General features: G+C 39.5%; 1 protein-coding gene across 2 annotated transcripts in view; it reads right to left on the bottom strand.

Annotated features, from left to right (window-relative positions):
- Nucleotides 1-14489, bottom strand: part of MICU2 (mitochondrial calcium uptake 2) — an 87188-nt gene that overhangs the window by 47903 nt on the left and 24796 nt on the right. For both annotated transcript variants that reach the window (XM_057532810.1, XM_057532811.1), the window contains exon 2: nucleotides 9647-9791. In XM_057532810.1, coding sequence (XP_057388793.1) covers nucleotides 9647-9791 — 145 coding nt within the window. The remainder of the gene's footprint in view (nucleotides 1-9646; nucleotides 9792-14489) is intronic.

Raw genomic sequence — 14489 nt, 5'->3', positions numbered from 1 at the left:
GGCAGTGAAAGCCCAGAATCCTAACCGCTAGGTCACCAGGGAACTCGCAGGAAAATTCTTGAAAGAACATAAAATGGGGGAAAATTCTTCGATGACACTGAACACAAGAGTAAACAGCTCATGTTACATGAGGAAGAAAATACAAATGTTGGTGAGAGAAAGTCAAAGGAGTGAACCACTGAGTCAGGTAAAGAGAAAACAGACATTAACACATACTGTTTACAAGTATTTGATATGTTAATAGTCTGCTAATCAAGCTTTTACAACCTCCACTTGAAACCCTAAATGAAAAAATTAGAATAAATTACAATATAGGTCACAGCACAGACATTTCTGATAAACAAGAACTGTTTGGCTATTAAGTATTTCTAAAAAATTCTTTCATTATCCTTTGTTTTCTTTCATAATATCATCCTGTTTTGTACCTTTCAGATAAAAATTTTTAGAAAAAGCAATCTATATCTGTCATTTTCATTTCTTTCTAGTTCTTTCTTTAACTGTCCACCACTCTCTTGACACCGATCTACCAATGGTCCTGGTGACCCATGCTGATGACCAAATCCAACAGCCTCTCCCCAATTCCCATCTTACTGGATCTTTCTGGACACCCACACTACTGACCAAACACTTCCTGCTCCCATGACACTGCACTCTCATCCGTGGCCAATGGTCTTATTTAAAAAATCTCTGGGGCTTCCCTGGTGGCGCAGTGGTTGAGAGTCTGCCTGCCAATGCAGGGGGCGCGGGTTCGAGCCCTGGTCTGGGAGGATCCCGCGTGCCGCGGAGCGGCTGGGCCCGTGAGCCACAGTTGCTGAGCCTGCGCGTCTGGAGCCTGTGCTCCGCAGCAAGAGAGGCCGCGATGGTGAGAGGCCCGCGCACCGCGATGAGGAGTGGCCCCCGCTTGCCGCAACTGGAGAAGGCCCTCGCACAGAAACGAAGACCCAACACAGCCAAAAATAAATAAATTAATTAATTAATTAATTAAAAAAAAAAAAAAAAAAATCTCTGTAACTGGCTCTTCTTGCTTCACTCACCTTCTAAATGTAGATTTCTTTAAGACGTATTTTTAACTTTTTCTTTTTAATGCAAATAATAAATATTTGTTGCTGATGAATTAGAAAATTACAAGACAAAAAGAAAATACAAAAACTGATAATTCCAAAAGTAAGAGTGAACTATTAGCAATGTGGCGAATATCCTTGCAGACTGTATTTTACTTATACATATATATAAACAAGGAAAAAATGGGATCTCACTCTTTATATGCTTTTAAAAAGTTGCCTAACTGACAGACTTGAAGGGAAAAAAGACAGTTCGACAATAATAGATTTCAATACTCTACTTTCAACAATGGACAGAACCACCACAGAGAAGATCAGTAAAGAACTAGAGAATGCGAACAACACTGTAAACAAACATGCTGAAACTTACGGAACACAGTAAGAAATAGGAAATGTGAATGTATCCAAACAAGTATGGAGTGTCAATCAGTAATCAAAAACTTCCCAACAAAGAAAAGCCCAGGGCCAATGGTCTCACTAGTGAATCCTACCAAACATTTAAAGAATTAACACCAATCCTCCTCAAACTCTTCCAAAATCTGAAGAGGAGGTAACATGTAAACTCATTCTAAGAGACCGGCACTACTCTGATACCAAAGCTAGACACAAACAAGGAAAGAAAACTACTACAGGCTACTATCTCTTATTAATATTGGTGTAAAATTTCTCAAAAAAATACTAGAAAACAGAATCCAACAGCCCATTAAAAGCATTATACACCATGAGCAAATGGGATTTATCACTGGAATGCAAGGGTGGTTCAAGATATGAAAATCAATCCATGCAACAGACCACATTAATAGAATGAAAGAAAAACCCCACAAGATCATCTCAATGGATGCAAAAGAAGCATCTGACAAAATCTAACACCCTTTCGTGGTAAAAACACCCAATAAACTAGGAATAGAAGAGACCTTCCTTAACATTATAAAGGACACACATATGTAATATGAGAGCTAACATCATACTCAATGATGAAGACTGAGAGCTTTAACGGAAACATTAGGAACAAGAAAAGGATGCTGCTTTTGCCACTTCTATTTAACATGTGACTAGAACTTCTAGCCAGAGTAATTAGGCAGGAAAAAGAAACACAAAGCTTCCAAATAGGAAAGGAACAAGTCCAGTTAAATCTGCTCGTAGAAAACATGATCTCATTATGCAGGAAATCTTAAGAAATTCACAAAAAACTGTTAGAGCTAATGAGTGAATTTATCAAAGTTATAGCATACAAAATCAACACACATAAATCAGCTGTATTTCTATATACTAGCAATGAGTAATCCCAAAATGAAATTAAGAAAACAATTCCATTTGCAATAGCATCACAAAGAATTAAATATTGGGGAATAAATTTAACCAAAGAGGCGTAAAACTTGCACAGTGAAAACTGTAAAACTTGATGGAAGAATGAAAGATTTAGATACATGGAAAGACATCTTGTGTTAATGGAGTGGAAGACCTAATATTGTTAGGATGACAATACCACAGAAAGCAATCTTTCTATTCATTGCAATCCCTATCACAATTCCAATGGTGCTTTTTGAAGAAACAGAAAAGGCCATCCTAAAATTCATATGGAATTTCAAGAGACCTTGAAAAGCCAAAAGAATCTTGAAAAAGAAGAACAAAGTTGGAGGATTCAGACTTCCTGATTTCAAACCCTAATACAAAGCTACAGTAATCAGGCCTGTGTGGTACTAGCAAAGGATACACATACAGAACAACAAAACAGAACTGAGAGTTTGGAAATAAACCTATACATTTATACTCAGTTGGATATTGACAAGGAAGCCAGGACAATTCAATGGGGGAAACAACACTCTTTTCAACAAATGAATAATTAGATCATTAGATAGATAATTAGATAATAGATAAAAATAATTAGATAATAAATAATAAACAGAGAGCCACATGCAAAAGAATGAAGTTGCACCCTTTTACTTTACACCATGTACAAAAATTAACTTAAAATGGATCAAAGACCTAACCTCAATAGTTAAAACTATAAAACAGGGGCAAATCTTTATGACTTCGTATTTGGCAATATTTTCTCAACTATGACACTAAAAATATAGGCAACAAAAGTAAAACAAATACATATGACTTCATCAAAATGAAAAACTTTTGTGCATCAAAGGACGCTATGAAGAGAGTAAAACAATAATCCATAGAATGAGAGAAAAATGGAATTTGCCCATTTCATCTAAGTTATTTGCATACAATTGTTCATTGTATTCCTGTATGATCCTTTATGATCTAAGTTATTTGCACACAATTGTTCACTGTGTTCCTTTATGATCTTTTAGGATCCTTATGATTCATTTATGATCCTTTATGTATTCCTTTATGATCCTTTTGACTTATGTTAATGTTGTTAGTAATGCTCCCTCTTTCACCGTTTTCTAATAGTTTGAATTTTTTCTTTTTTTTTCCTTGGTCAATTTACTTAAGTTTTTTCAACTTTTGACACCTCTTTTCAAAGAACCAGTTTTTAGTTTCATTGATTTTCCTCTCCTTTTTCTAACCTCTATTTTCTTTATCTATAATCTTTGTTATTTCCTTTCTTTTGCTTGCTTTAGGTTTAGTTTGCTCTTCTTTTTCCAGTGCCTTAAGATGACAGGTTAGGTTACTGATTTGAGACCTTTTTCTTTATTAATATAGGTATTTACACCTGTAAACTGCCCTCTAAGCACTCTTTTAGCTGCATTCTATAACTTTTGATGTATTATGTCTTCATTTTCATTCATCTCAAAGTATTTTCTTTTTCTTTCTTTTTTAAGAAATTGAAGTATAGTTGATTTACAATGTTGTGTTAGTTTCAGGTGCACAGCAAAGTGATTCGGTTATACATATATATATCTGCTCTTTTTCAGATTCTTTTCCCTTATAGGTTAATACAAAATACTGAGTATAGTTCCCTGTGCTATACAGTAGGTCCCTGTTGGTTATTTATTTTATATATAGTAGTGTGTATATGTTAATCTAAGACTCCTAATTTATCCCTCCCCTCCACTTTCCCCTCTGGTAAAGTTTGTTTTCTATGTCTGTGGGTCTATTTGTTTTGTATGTAAGTTCATTTGTATTTTTTTTTTTTTTGGTTCCATCTATAAGTGGTATATGATATTTGTCTTTGTCTGGCTTACTTCACTTAGTATGATAATCTCTAGGTCCATCCATGTTGTTGCAGATGGCATTATTTCCTTCTTTTTTATGGCTAAGACTCCATTGTATATATAGACCACATCTTTATCCATTCATCTGTGGATGGACACTTGGGTTGCTGCCATGTCTTGGCTGTTGTATATAGTGCTGCTATGAACATTGGAGTGCATGTATCTTTTCGAATTAGAGTTTTCTCCAGATGTATGCCCAGTAGTGGAATTGCTGGATCATATGGTAACTCTATTTTCAGTTTTCTGAGGAACCTCCCTACTGTTCTCCATAGTGGCTGCACCAATTTACATTCCCACGAACAGTGCAGGAGGGTTCCCTTTTCTCCACACCCTCTCCAGCATTTATTGTTTGTAGATTTTTTGATGATGGCCATTCTGACTGGTGTGAGGTGATACCTCATTGTAGTTTTGATTTGCATTTCTCTAATGATTAGTGATGTTAAGCATCTTTTCATGTGTTTGTTGGCAATCTGTATATCTTCTTTGGAGAAATGTCTGTTTAGGTCTTCTGCCCATTTTTTGATTGGGTTGTTTGTTTTTTTGATACTGAGCTGCATGAGCTGCTTGTATATTTTGGAGATTAATTCCTTGTCGGTCATATTGTTTGCAAATATTTTCTCTCATTCTGTAGGTTGTCTTTTTGTTTATGGTTTCCTTTGCTGTGCAAAAGCTATTAAGTTTAATTATGTCCCATTTGTTTACTTTTGTTTTTATTTCCATTACTCTAGGAGACAAATCCAAAAAGATATTGCTGTGATTTATGTCAAAGAGTGTTCTGCCTACATTTTCCTCTAGGAATTTCATAGTATCAATCCCACATTTAGGTCTTTTGAGTTTATTTTTGTGTTCATCCTGCTTGGTATCCATTTTGAGTTTATTTTTATATTAATCCTGCTTGGTATTCTGTGAGTTTCTTGAATCTGTGGTTTGGTGTTTGTTAATAATTTCGGAAAATTCTCAGCTGTTAATACTGCAAATATTTCTTCTGTTCTTTCTTCTCTTTCTGGTATTGCCATTACAGGCATGTTACACTTTTTGAATTATCCCACAGTTTCTGAATATTGTTTTTTCCAGTCTTTTTTCTTTTCAGTTTGGGAAGTTTTGACTGACATATCTTCAAGATCACCAATTATTTCCTGGGCACAGAGGATTATTCTGATGAGACCATCCAAGGCATTCTTCATCTCTGTTACAGAGCTTTTTATTTCTAACATTTCCTTTTGACTCTAAGAGTTCCCCTATCTCGGTTTACATTACCCATCTGTTATTATATGTTGTGAACCCTTTCTTTTAGAGTCCTCAGTATATTAATTATGGTTATTCAGAATTCCTGGTCTGACAATTCCAAAATATCTGCTATATTTGAATCAGGTTCTGATGTTTGCTTTTGCCTCTTCAGATGACGCTTTTTGCCGTTTAGCATGACACTTGATTTTACTGTTGAGAGCCAGATATGATGTGCTGGGTAAACATTACTGCAGTAAATAGGCCTTTGGTGTGAGGTTCTATGTTTACTTGGCTAGCATTAGGCTGTGTTCACTGTTTGCTGTAGTTGTAGATGCCAGCGGCTAAAATTTCCTAATGTCCTGGTTTGTCTCCTCTGCTGTGTTTTTGTCTCCCTAGAGCCTTCTTAAGTAAGGTCTGAGAGGCATAGTTCTTTCAGCTGTATCCGCGTGCTATATAGGAGCCCTACGGATGGTGTGTGGTGACGTGTGGGGAGATCCTATGATGGGTCTCAGTCTGTTAGTGAGCCCGTGTCCCTAAGCTGTGATCTCCGCAAGTGTTTTCAGTTTTTTGCTTTTGTTTTTCCCCCTTAAGTGAGGCAGGAAGGGGATATGGGGCTGGAGTTGGGTTCTTCCATTTCCCCAGGTTGGTTAGGCTGTGGGTCATACTTGGGTAACACAGCTTCCGTTCTGTGCAGGCCTTTGTTAAGGAGAACAGAATGCTCTGGGAATTTCAAAATGGTTACTTTTCTCCTCCCCTTGAGGGGAAGCAGGAGAGGATTCTTCTCAGACCTTCACCGTGAGGACTGCTGGGGCCCTCAGGGTGGATTTTCACACGTTTTTATCTCTGAAGGTAGCCATGCTCAGGCTCCAGCAACTCCTGAAACGCTCCTGCCAGATGGTGGCTCCAGCGGTGGCCTCCCTCTGTGTCTACCTTCTCCGGCTCTCGCTCCGGGTGCCCTGTGGTCTCAGTTCTCTCATGGGTCTGAGAGGAGCTGTTGATTTTCAATCTTTCAGCTTCTTTTGTGCTGTGAGAACAGGAGTGGCAACGTCCAAGCTCTTCACATGTTGAAGAGGCTAAACTACTTTTTTTAAAAAAATAAGTTTATTTATTTATTTATTTTTATTTTTGGCTGCATTGGGTCTTTGTTGCTGCGTGGGGGCTTTCTCTAATTGCTGAGAGCGGGGGCTACTCTTTGTTGCGGTGCACAGACTTCTCATTGCCGTGGCTTCTCTTGCTGCAGAGCACGGGCTCTAGGCACGTGGGCTTCAGTAGTTGTGGCTCGCGGGCTCTAGAGCACAGGCTCAGTAGTTGTGGCGCATGGGTTTAGCTGCTCCACGGCATGTGGGATCTTCCCAGGCCTGGAATCGAACCTATATCCCCTGCATTGGCAGGCGGATTCTTTTTTTTCTAAATTTATTTATTTATTTATTTATTTTTGGCTGTGTTGGGTCTTCGTTTCTGTGCGAAGGCTTTCTCTAGTTGCGGCGAGTGGGGGCCACTCTTCATTGCGGTGCGCGGGCCTCTCACTATTGCGGCCTCTCGTTGCGGAGCACAGGCTCCAGACGCGCAGGCTCAGTAGTTGTGGCTCACGGGCCTAGTTGCTCCGCGGCACGTGGGACCTTCCCAGACCAGGGCTCGAACCCGTGTCCCCTGCATTGGCAGGCAGATTCTCAACCACTGCGCCACCAGGGAAGCCCTAGCAGGTGGATTCTTAACCACTGCACCATCAGGGAAGCCCTAAACTACTTTTTAAAAGAAAATTTTTTGTATCTCTCCAATTATTTACTTAGACTAATTTTCTAGGAGGGAACTTATTGCATCAAAATAAGTAAATATTTTCAAGGTTTCTGATATATACTGTTACGCTTCCCTCCAAAACAGTTGAAAGCTAATAAAGGGAGACATTACTGCAAGGGAGTTGGGAGGCCAGGAGGGCAGTGCTCGTGCACACACCTCCAGCGCTCAATGTGACCCCCAGGGAGACACACCCTGCATCTCCAGCAAGAGGGAGAAACATGTGCTCCTTGCCGGGCAAAGAAAAGCCACTACTTCAAACTCCCACTTCCCTCCAGTGCACTTTTCATTTATAACAGCCCCTCCCAATTTCCCCTTCTCTTTTATGAAAGAGTTTTCTCTCCTTTGCTCTAAGGGACTTGCACGTGGTTTGTCACTGATGCACGTTCTGAACTGCAATTCTTTGCTCCTCCCAAATAAACCGTTTTGCTGGTAAAATAACTGGTTGTTTTAGCGTTTTAGATTAACAGAAGCTGTACCAAAATAATCTAAATATATTTTTACCACCTTATTTTCCTTCTCATAAACCTTCACTGATCCCTCACTGGTTCAAGATGACGTCCCCTTATCTCCACCAAATACGCATTTCTCTGGTGGTTGCACAGGGTCACCGAAATCCTCTGTACATTTGTCCCTTATCGTTTTTCAATTTGATCTCTCACTACCCCGCAACGCCATGCCCTGGTGCTAGTGATTGGTGAACTTACTGTCCCTAGAACACATCATGATCATTCGTTTTTGCTCAAGCCATCCCTCAGTATCAATAATGTCTTCCCAAATTCAATCTACACTTCTTCCAGCTCACCTTGCCCTGTCCCATTCCACCTGTCCCATATGCAGCTACCACAGGTCAAGACTGTCGGCACACTTTGAAAGGTGTCAGGAAGCCAAGGACTTTTCAAAGAACACTTCTGCAATATAGGGCACAGAGGACGAGGCCATATCTACTCTCTGCAAAGTGAAAGGGACTGATTTAGATAAATTAAACTAAGAATTTCTGACAATTTGGGAAAACTGGGAGTAGACAGTTTATGAAATAAAATTATTTAATTATAGCCTTTGGATTTTTGCTTCTCATTCTATTTTTTCAGGGTTTTTTTTAAACCAGTGGCATCATGACTCCATTGTATGACCCTTTTTTTTAGTTCTGAGCAAAACTTTAATATTGAGAAAACTAGGTTTTTTCAAGTAATCAAAGACCTGGTGATAAAGATAACACGAAGCACAGGAAATTATTTTGATAAAACACAAAATTGTTACTTTCTAGGCAGATTACTTAAAAACGGAAACCTTTCACAATAGCTTATCAAGAGCAGACCATTAGTCCAATGAAGCTTTCTCTTTTTAGCAGATGAAAGAAAATTAAGTTTTAGTTTTATATAAGTACAGTATAGGTATTAAAGCTTATTTTTAAAACTGTTATAATAATAATTCAATTTTTAGCCAGTTTGACCACACAAGATTCCTGTTCTCTCTCCCTCTTTGTCTGTCTCCCTCTCTCTCTCCTCAACTTTTTTTTTTTTTTTTGGTATTCCAAGCATTGTTCCTTATAATATTTCAACTTTTTGCATTGATTAAAATACAATCTGAGACAGAGTAAAACCGTGTTCAACAATTTCCAGAAATACATATAGTATCCATACATATGAAAAGACCCACCTCAATAAAACAAAATAATATTTAATATTTCAAACATTCAGAAGCATATAAATGCATTAGAAAAGGTCTTTAAAAGCTACATAATAAACCAGTAGTTAACTCAGGAGAGGGATCTAGGTTTGAGTAAGGTCAAAGGTGAATTTTTAATTTCTGTTGATTTTTTTTTCAAAGATCAAATATATATATATATTTTTTTAGACAGTAAATATGGTCTATTTTTGCTTCTTTCCAATAGAACACATTTGATCACTTTTTTTTTTTATACAGCAGGTTCTTAGTAGTCACCCATTTTATCCACATCAGTGTATACATGTCAATCCCAATCTCCCAGTTCATCCCACCACCACCCCACCCCTGTGTGACCCTCCTAATTGCTCTAACCTAGTTTCTTTTTTTGCCCAATTTAAAACATCAACACCACCAAAACGTGACATCTTGGATGAATTAGTTACCCTATTAAGAACTTATTTAGTGACATTTAAAAACTTACCTATTTTTTCCTTTCTTCAGAAAAACCCATGTACAAAGCAACTATTTCTTAGATAAATAAATAAATAAATAAAAGTTTAGTGTCACAAGGGTTGAAAGTCTAAACAACTAAGTAAACGCATGGTACAAAGAATGATGATAATTAAAATGAAGAAAAGCTGTTACGAATTCTAAAAAACAGAGGTTTTTCAGCCCTAATATTTGATTTTTTTTAACTTAAAAAACAAAAACACAACTTACGTTCGATTTGTTCAAACATTACTGAGAAGAGGAAGTCCCGTGGTGTCATGTAATACTCTCCCCCGTGTTCCAGTGAGGAAAACTGCATGAAGCGCTGTTTACGAGGAGACGGTTTCCCTTTCATCTCTCCAGAGTCCACACTTTCCTAAAAGAAAAAGAAATTGCAATTTCAGATTTTTTTCAGTATCATTCCCCAACTTAGCTACTTCTACAATAATCTTTAAAGAGTAATTTTAGTGTTTAGGTACAACAACCTCCAAACTTTGAAGTCATTTACTGAACAGATATTTACGGAGTGCACAGGCACTGAAGACAGAGCAGTGATGAGGCTAACCGGAGGAACCTGCACTCCCAAACAGGGGAATGACAATTAATGAATAAATGTATAAAATAATGTAAGACACTAAGAAGTGCCATGAAGGGATATAAAGCAGGATAAGAAAGTGATTAGTAACATTTCGGGGCTTCCCTGGCGGCACAGTGGTTAAGAATCCCCCTGCCAATGCAGGGGACATGGGTTCAAGCCCTGGTCCGGGAAGATCCCACATGCCGCGGAGCAACTAAGCCCGTGCGCCACAACTACTGTGCCTGCGCTCTAGAGCCCTCGAGCCACAACTACTGAACCCGTGTGCCACAACTACTGAAGCTCGCACGCCTAGAGCCCATGCTCCACAACAAGAGGAGCCACCACAATGAGAAGCCCGTGCACCGCAAGGAAGAGTAGCCCCCGCTCGCAGCAACTAGAGAAAGCCTGCGCGCAGCAACGAAGACCCAACGTAGCCAAAAATAAATAAATAAAATAAATAAATTTTTTAAAAAAGTAATATTTCAATGGGATGGACAAGGAGAGTCTTTCCGAACAGGTGACATTCAACGAGACTAAATGAGGCACGCCTTGTGGGCTTGGGCTCTGGAGGGAGAGCATTCCAAGGAGGAGGTAAAGAAAGAATACAGACCATGGTACAGGAACAAGCGTGGTGTGCTCAAGGGTGGTGTGGCAGAAGAGAAGCTCAGGGAGACAGGACGGCAGCATATCATGTAAAGATGAAGTACATCCATTCTGATCAGTGGCCCTGCTTTTAGGAATATATTGACATCATGGGTGCACAGTGCTAAGAGAACAAGAATGGTTAAGATACTGTTACTGTCAGAGTCTGTACCTTAGACAATGGGACCTGGGCCTTGACCCAGATGCTGATAGAGACAATACTGAAATATTTATTGCTAACCTTTCACGGAGCACTTACTATGTGCTAGGCACTGTACTAGTTAAGTACTCTCCATGGATTATTTAGTTAATCCTCACAACAACTGAACAGTAGATACTACAGTAGATATGAAAACCGTAAAGTAAATGGCAGAGCCAGGATAAAAAACCAGGTGTGTCTGACTCAAAAGTGTTTCAATCTCTTAACCACCACAACTATCCTCCTACCCATGGCTGGGCACTGTGCCCTAGGCAGACTGGAAGAAGACGACATACCAGTCAGCACACATGCCAAGGTCAAAATAGGAACCTTGACCCAGAACGTGTCATCTGTGAAATCCAAGAGCACACTGGCACTCGGGATCGCTTTCCTGAAGGTAACGCGCTAACTCAGACCACGACATCCTTCCTGGACACGTCGCTTCCTTTCCATGCTGACACACAAGTCATGTTCAGTAAGTGCTGAGTGGAATTGAAATGGGGAAAAACAGCAATTCCAGTTGCTTAAACCTCCAAATTCAAAGCCGCCAACAGCTCCTTTTAGCTGATCTCAGTTCTCTAACCAGTATTAATTCTCTCTCCCCAATTTGACAACCGGCTTCCTTGAGTGCCTACCAGAATACTGGCCGTATACAGAACACTCAATAATACTGCACTGATGGTGCCCTGTCTTCTCCAGATCTTGCCTGTTCATGTCTTTCCTTTTCTTTCCCCTTAAATTACTACTATAAGAATAACCCAAGGGCTTCCCTGGTGGCGCAGTGGTTGAGAATCTGCCTGCCAATGCACGGGACATGGGTTCGAGCCCCGGTCTGGGAAGATCCCACATGCTGCGGAGCAACTGGGCCCGTGAGCCACAACTACTGAGCCTGTGCGTCTGGAGCCTGTGCTCTGCAACAAGAGAGGCCGCAACAGTGAGAGGCCCGCGCACCGCGATGAAGAGTGGCCCCCGCTCACTGCAACTAGAGAAAGCCCTCGCACAGAAACGAAGACCCAACACACACAATAAATAAATAAATAAATAAATTTATTAAAAAAAAAACCCAAAAAACTCAAGGGGCGTGTCTTAATTATATGAGTCCATACTCTTATCTCAGTCATCAGAAAATTGAATTTTATTAATATTTTCTGAACAGTTTATACATGAAGTAGATACATTATCATTTGATATATTATCAAATGGATAGTGAGTATTTGTAGGAAAACAGCGGTAAACAAGACAAACAGTAATTCCTACTAGAATGTACTAAGTGCCTTGGCAGTGAACTTACAGAAAGTGTACAGATGGGACAGGGAAGGGGGAGGGGTAGGAGTCTTCTCAGTAAACGTCACAGCACTGGCAGAGTCCTAGATACAAGAGTAGTACAGTGTATTGAAGAGCTAAAGAAGTGAAACACGGATATGTACATTCTTAGCTTAAAGAATATTTATGTTTATTATACTAATGTTTATAGTCTATTCCATTTTAAAAAGTAAATAATCTATACAGAAATAGGTCTATGTATTTCCAAATCTTTAAATAAATGTCGGTTCTTAAAAAAAAAAAGAAAATTATTTATTTATTTATTGGCCATGCCACACAGCATCTGGGATCTTAGTTCCCCCACCAGGGACTGAACCCGTGCCCTCTGCAGTTGAAGTGCGGAGTCTTAACCACTGGACCGCCAGGAAGTCCCAATGTTGGCTATTTTATACTATCTTGTATCTAAGTTGTTCATGACTAGTTAAAAAAATACCTTTTACCAACCACTTAATCCCTTTTATGCAAACAAACATATTCTTCTTTCTAAACTTCAACCAACTAAAAGGGGCCAATTACTCATTTATCCTCCTCAAGTGCTCTCCTAACAGGATGGATCGTTATTCTATGTCTCTTTTGGTTTTCATGCTGTCCTCTATCTTGTGGCAATCTTCCTGTTTCCTGGCCCTAACCTATACTGAAAATGACCAAGAAGTAAAAACACAAACCTCCCACTCTCTTGCAGCAAGATATGAAAACTACTCCTCCACCTCATGGTTACCATATTCTATATACTTGTATGAGTCTATAACTTGCATAAGCGTAACATTTCTGAAGATTCTTGAGAAGAGTCAATTATTCTGGGAAGTGTCATTTATTTTTATTTTAAAAATATTTTTAAAGTCTTTACTGAATTTGTTACAATAGTGCCTCTGTTTTATGTTTTGGTTATTTGGCCGCAAGGCATGTGGGATCCCAGCTCCCCGACCAGGGACTGAACCCGCACCCCCTGCAGTGGAAGGTGAAGTCCCAACCACTGGACCGCCCGGGAAGCCCCCTGGGAAGTGCCATTTTAGGTAACGGTTGATGGGTTGTCATCCCTTCCGATTTTGGTTAGATATCCTCCCCAATGAACAAGAAAAGGTGGAGGAGGCGAAACTAAAGCGCCCTTCCCTGGGTTGACTTCTGAGCTTGAAACTGCCGTATGAATTGCAGACCATGAATTTAGAAGGTCACTTACAAACAAATGACCTCCACATTTGCCCACCACCGTGATTCTCTACCAGTAGGCGATGTGGTATAAAACTATCCAACGACCCCTCTAACATCCTCACAACTCAACCTGCTGTCGCACCTCTCATTTCCGCTACTTCATGGTATAAATCAACCTATTCTACTACCCCCAAATCCTGCAACTCCCTTTGCCGGCACTAGCAATGTCTCTCCTTTTTCTACTCTTTTCCACCACCTCTCACACTGCTTACTGAGGACACAGCTATCGGTTGGAGGCCATCATCTGTGTAGATACTAATCCCACCATTTCCCTTATGCAATATACAGTGGAAGCCCCCAAGACACCACCTCTTCCTACTAGAGTCTTTCCCTTCATCCTAACTCCTACCCGCTGACCTCCGAAGTAAATACGTAATCGAGCATCTACTAGTGTGAGGGCACTCCAGGAAGAGACAGGACACATACTAATCAAAGGGGCAACAGTACAGTAATAAACACTAACAATATAGCTAATGTGAATTAAACACATGCAACGTAGGGTGCTAAAATCTTTACATACATGGTCTCACTCAATCTTCACAATGACCCTAACAGGAGACTTCATTTTATCAGCTTCATTTTACAAAAGAAGAAACCAAAGCTTGTCAAGGTTAACCAGCTTGCCTGGGTTAACATGGCAAGTCAGCGGATAGCATAGAGGCAATATGACAACCTCAGCTCAACCACTATCCTATGCCAGCTCCTCTAAGGATTACATAAACTAGGAAAATAGAGAAAGCAGTGTGGGTAATGACAGTTGAGAGAGTTTTCATAAAAAGAGTGGGATTTAAGTTAGGCTCTAGAGAATAACAAAGAATAGAACTAGAATTAGCCATCCTTAAGACCTGGGCTAAGAGTTGCCCATTTCCTAAACGACATGTATTACTTCCCTTGTTCGATAAAATTTAAAATAAGTAGGATGTTATGAACACATTTCTTCGCTACAGCAAAACTTACACAGAGGCAAGAAGAGTATTGTTCTGAAATTGCCAGAGCCTTTCTAATTCCAAGTTGACGAACCAACAAATCAATTTTCTTTAAGTCCCCTTTGTCATACAGTAGTTGAATTTTAAAGGACCACAAATTGATGTGTATTATATATTTATGCTTACTTCACAGAATCT

This window comes from Balaenoptera acutorostrata, chromosome 18 (assembly GCF_949987535.1).
Source record: "Balaenoptera acutorostrata chromosome 18, mBalAcu1.1, whole genome shotgun sequence".
NCBI lineage: Eukaryota > Metazoa > Chordata > Mammalia > Artiodactyla > Balaenopteridae > Balaenoptera > Balaenoptera acutorostrata.
This window is presented reverse-complemented; position numbering and strand designations above follow the sequence as displayed.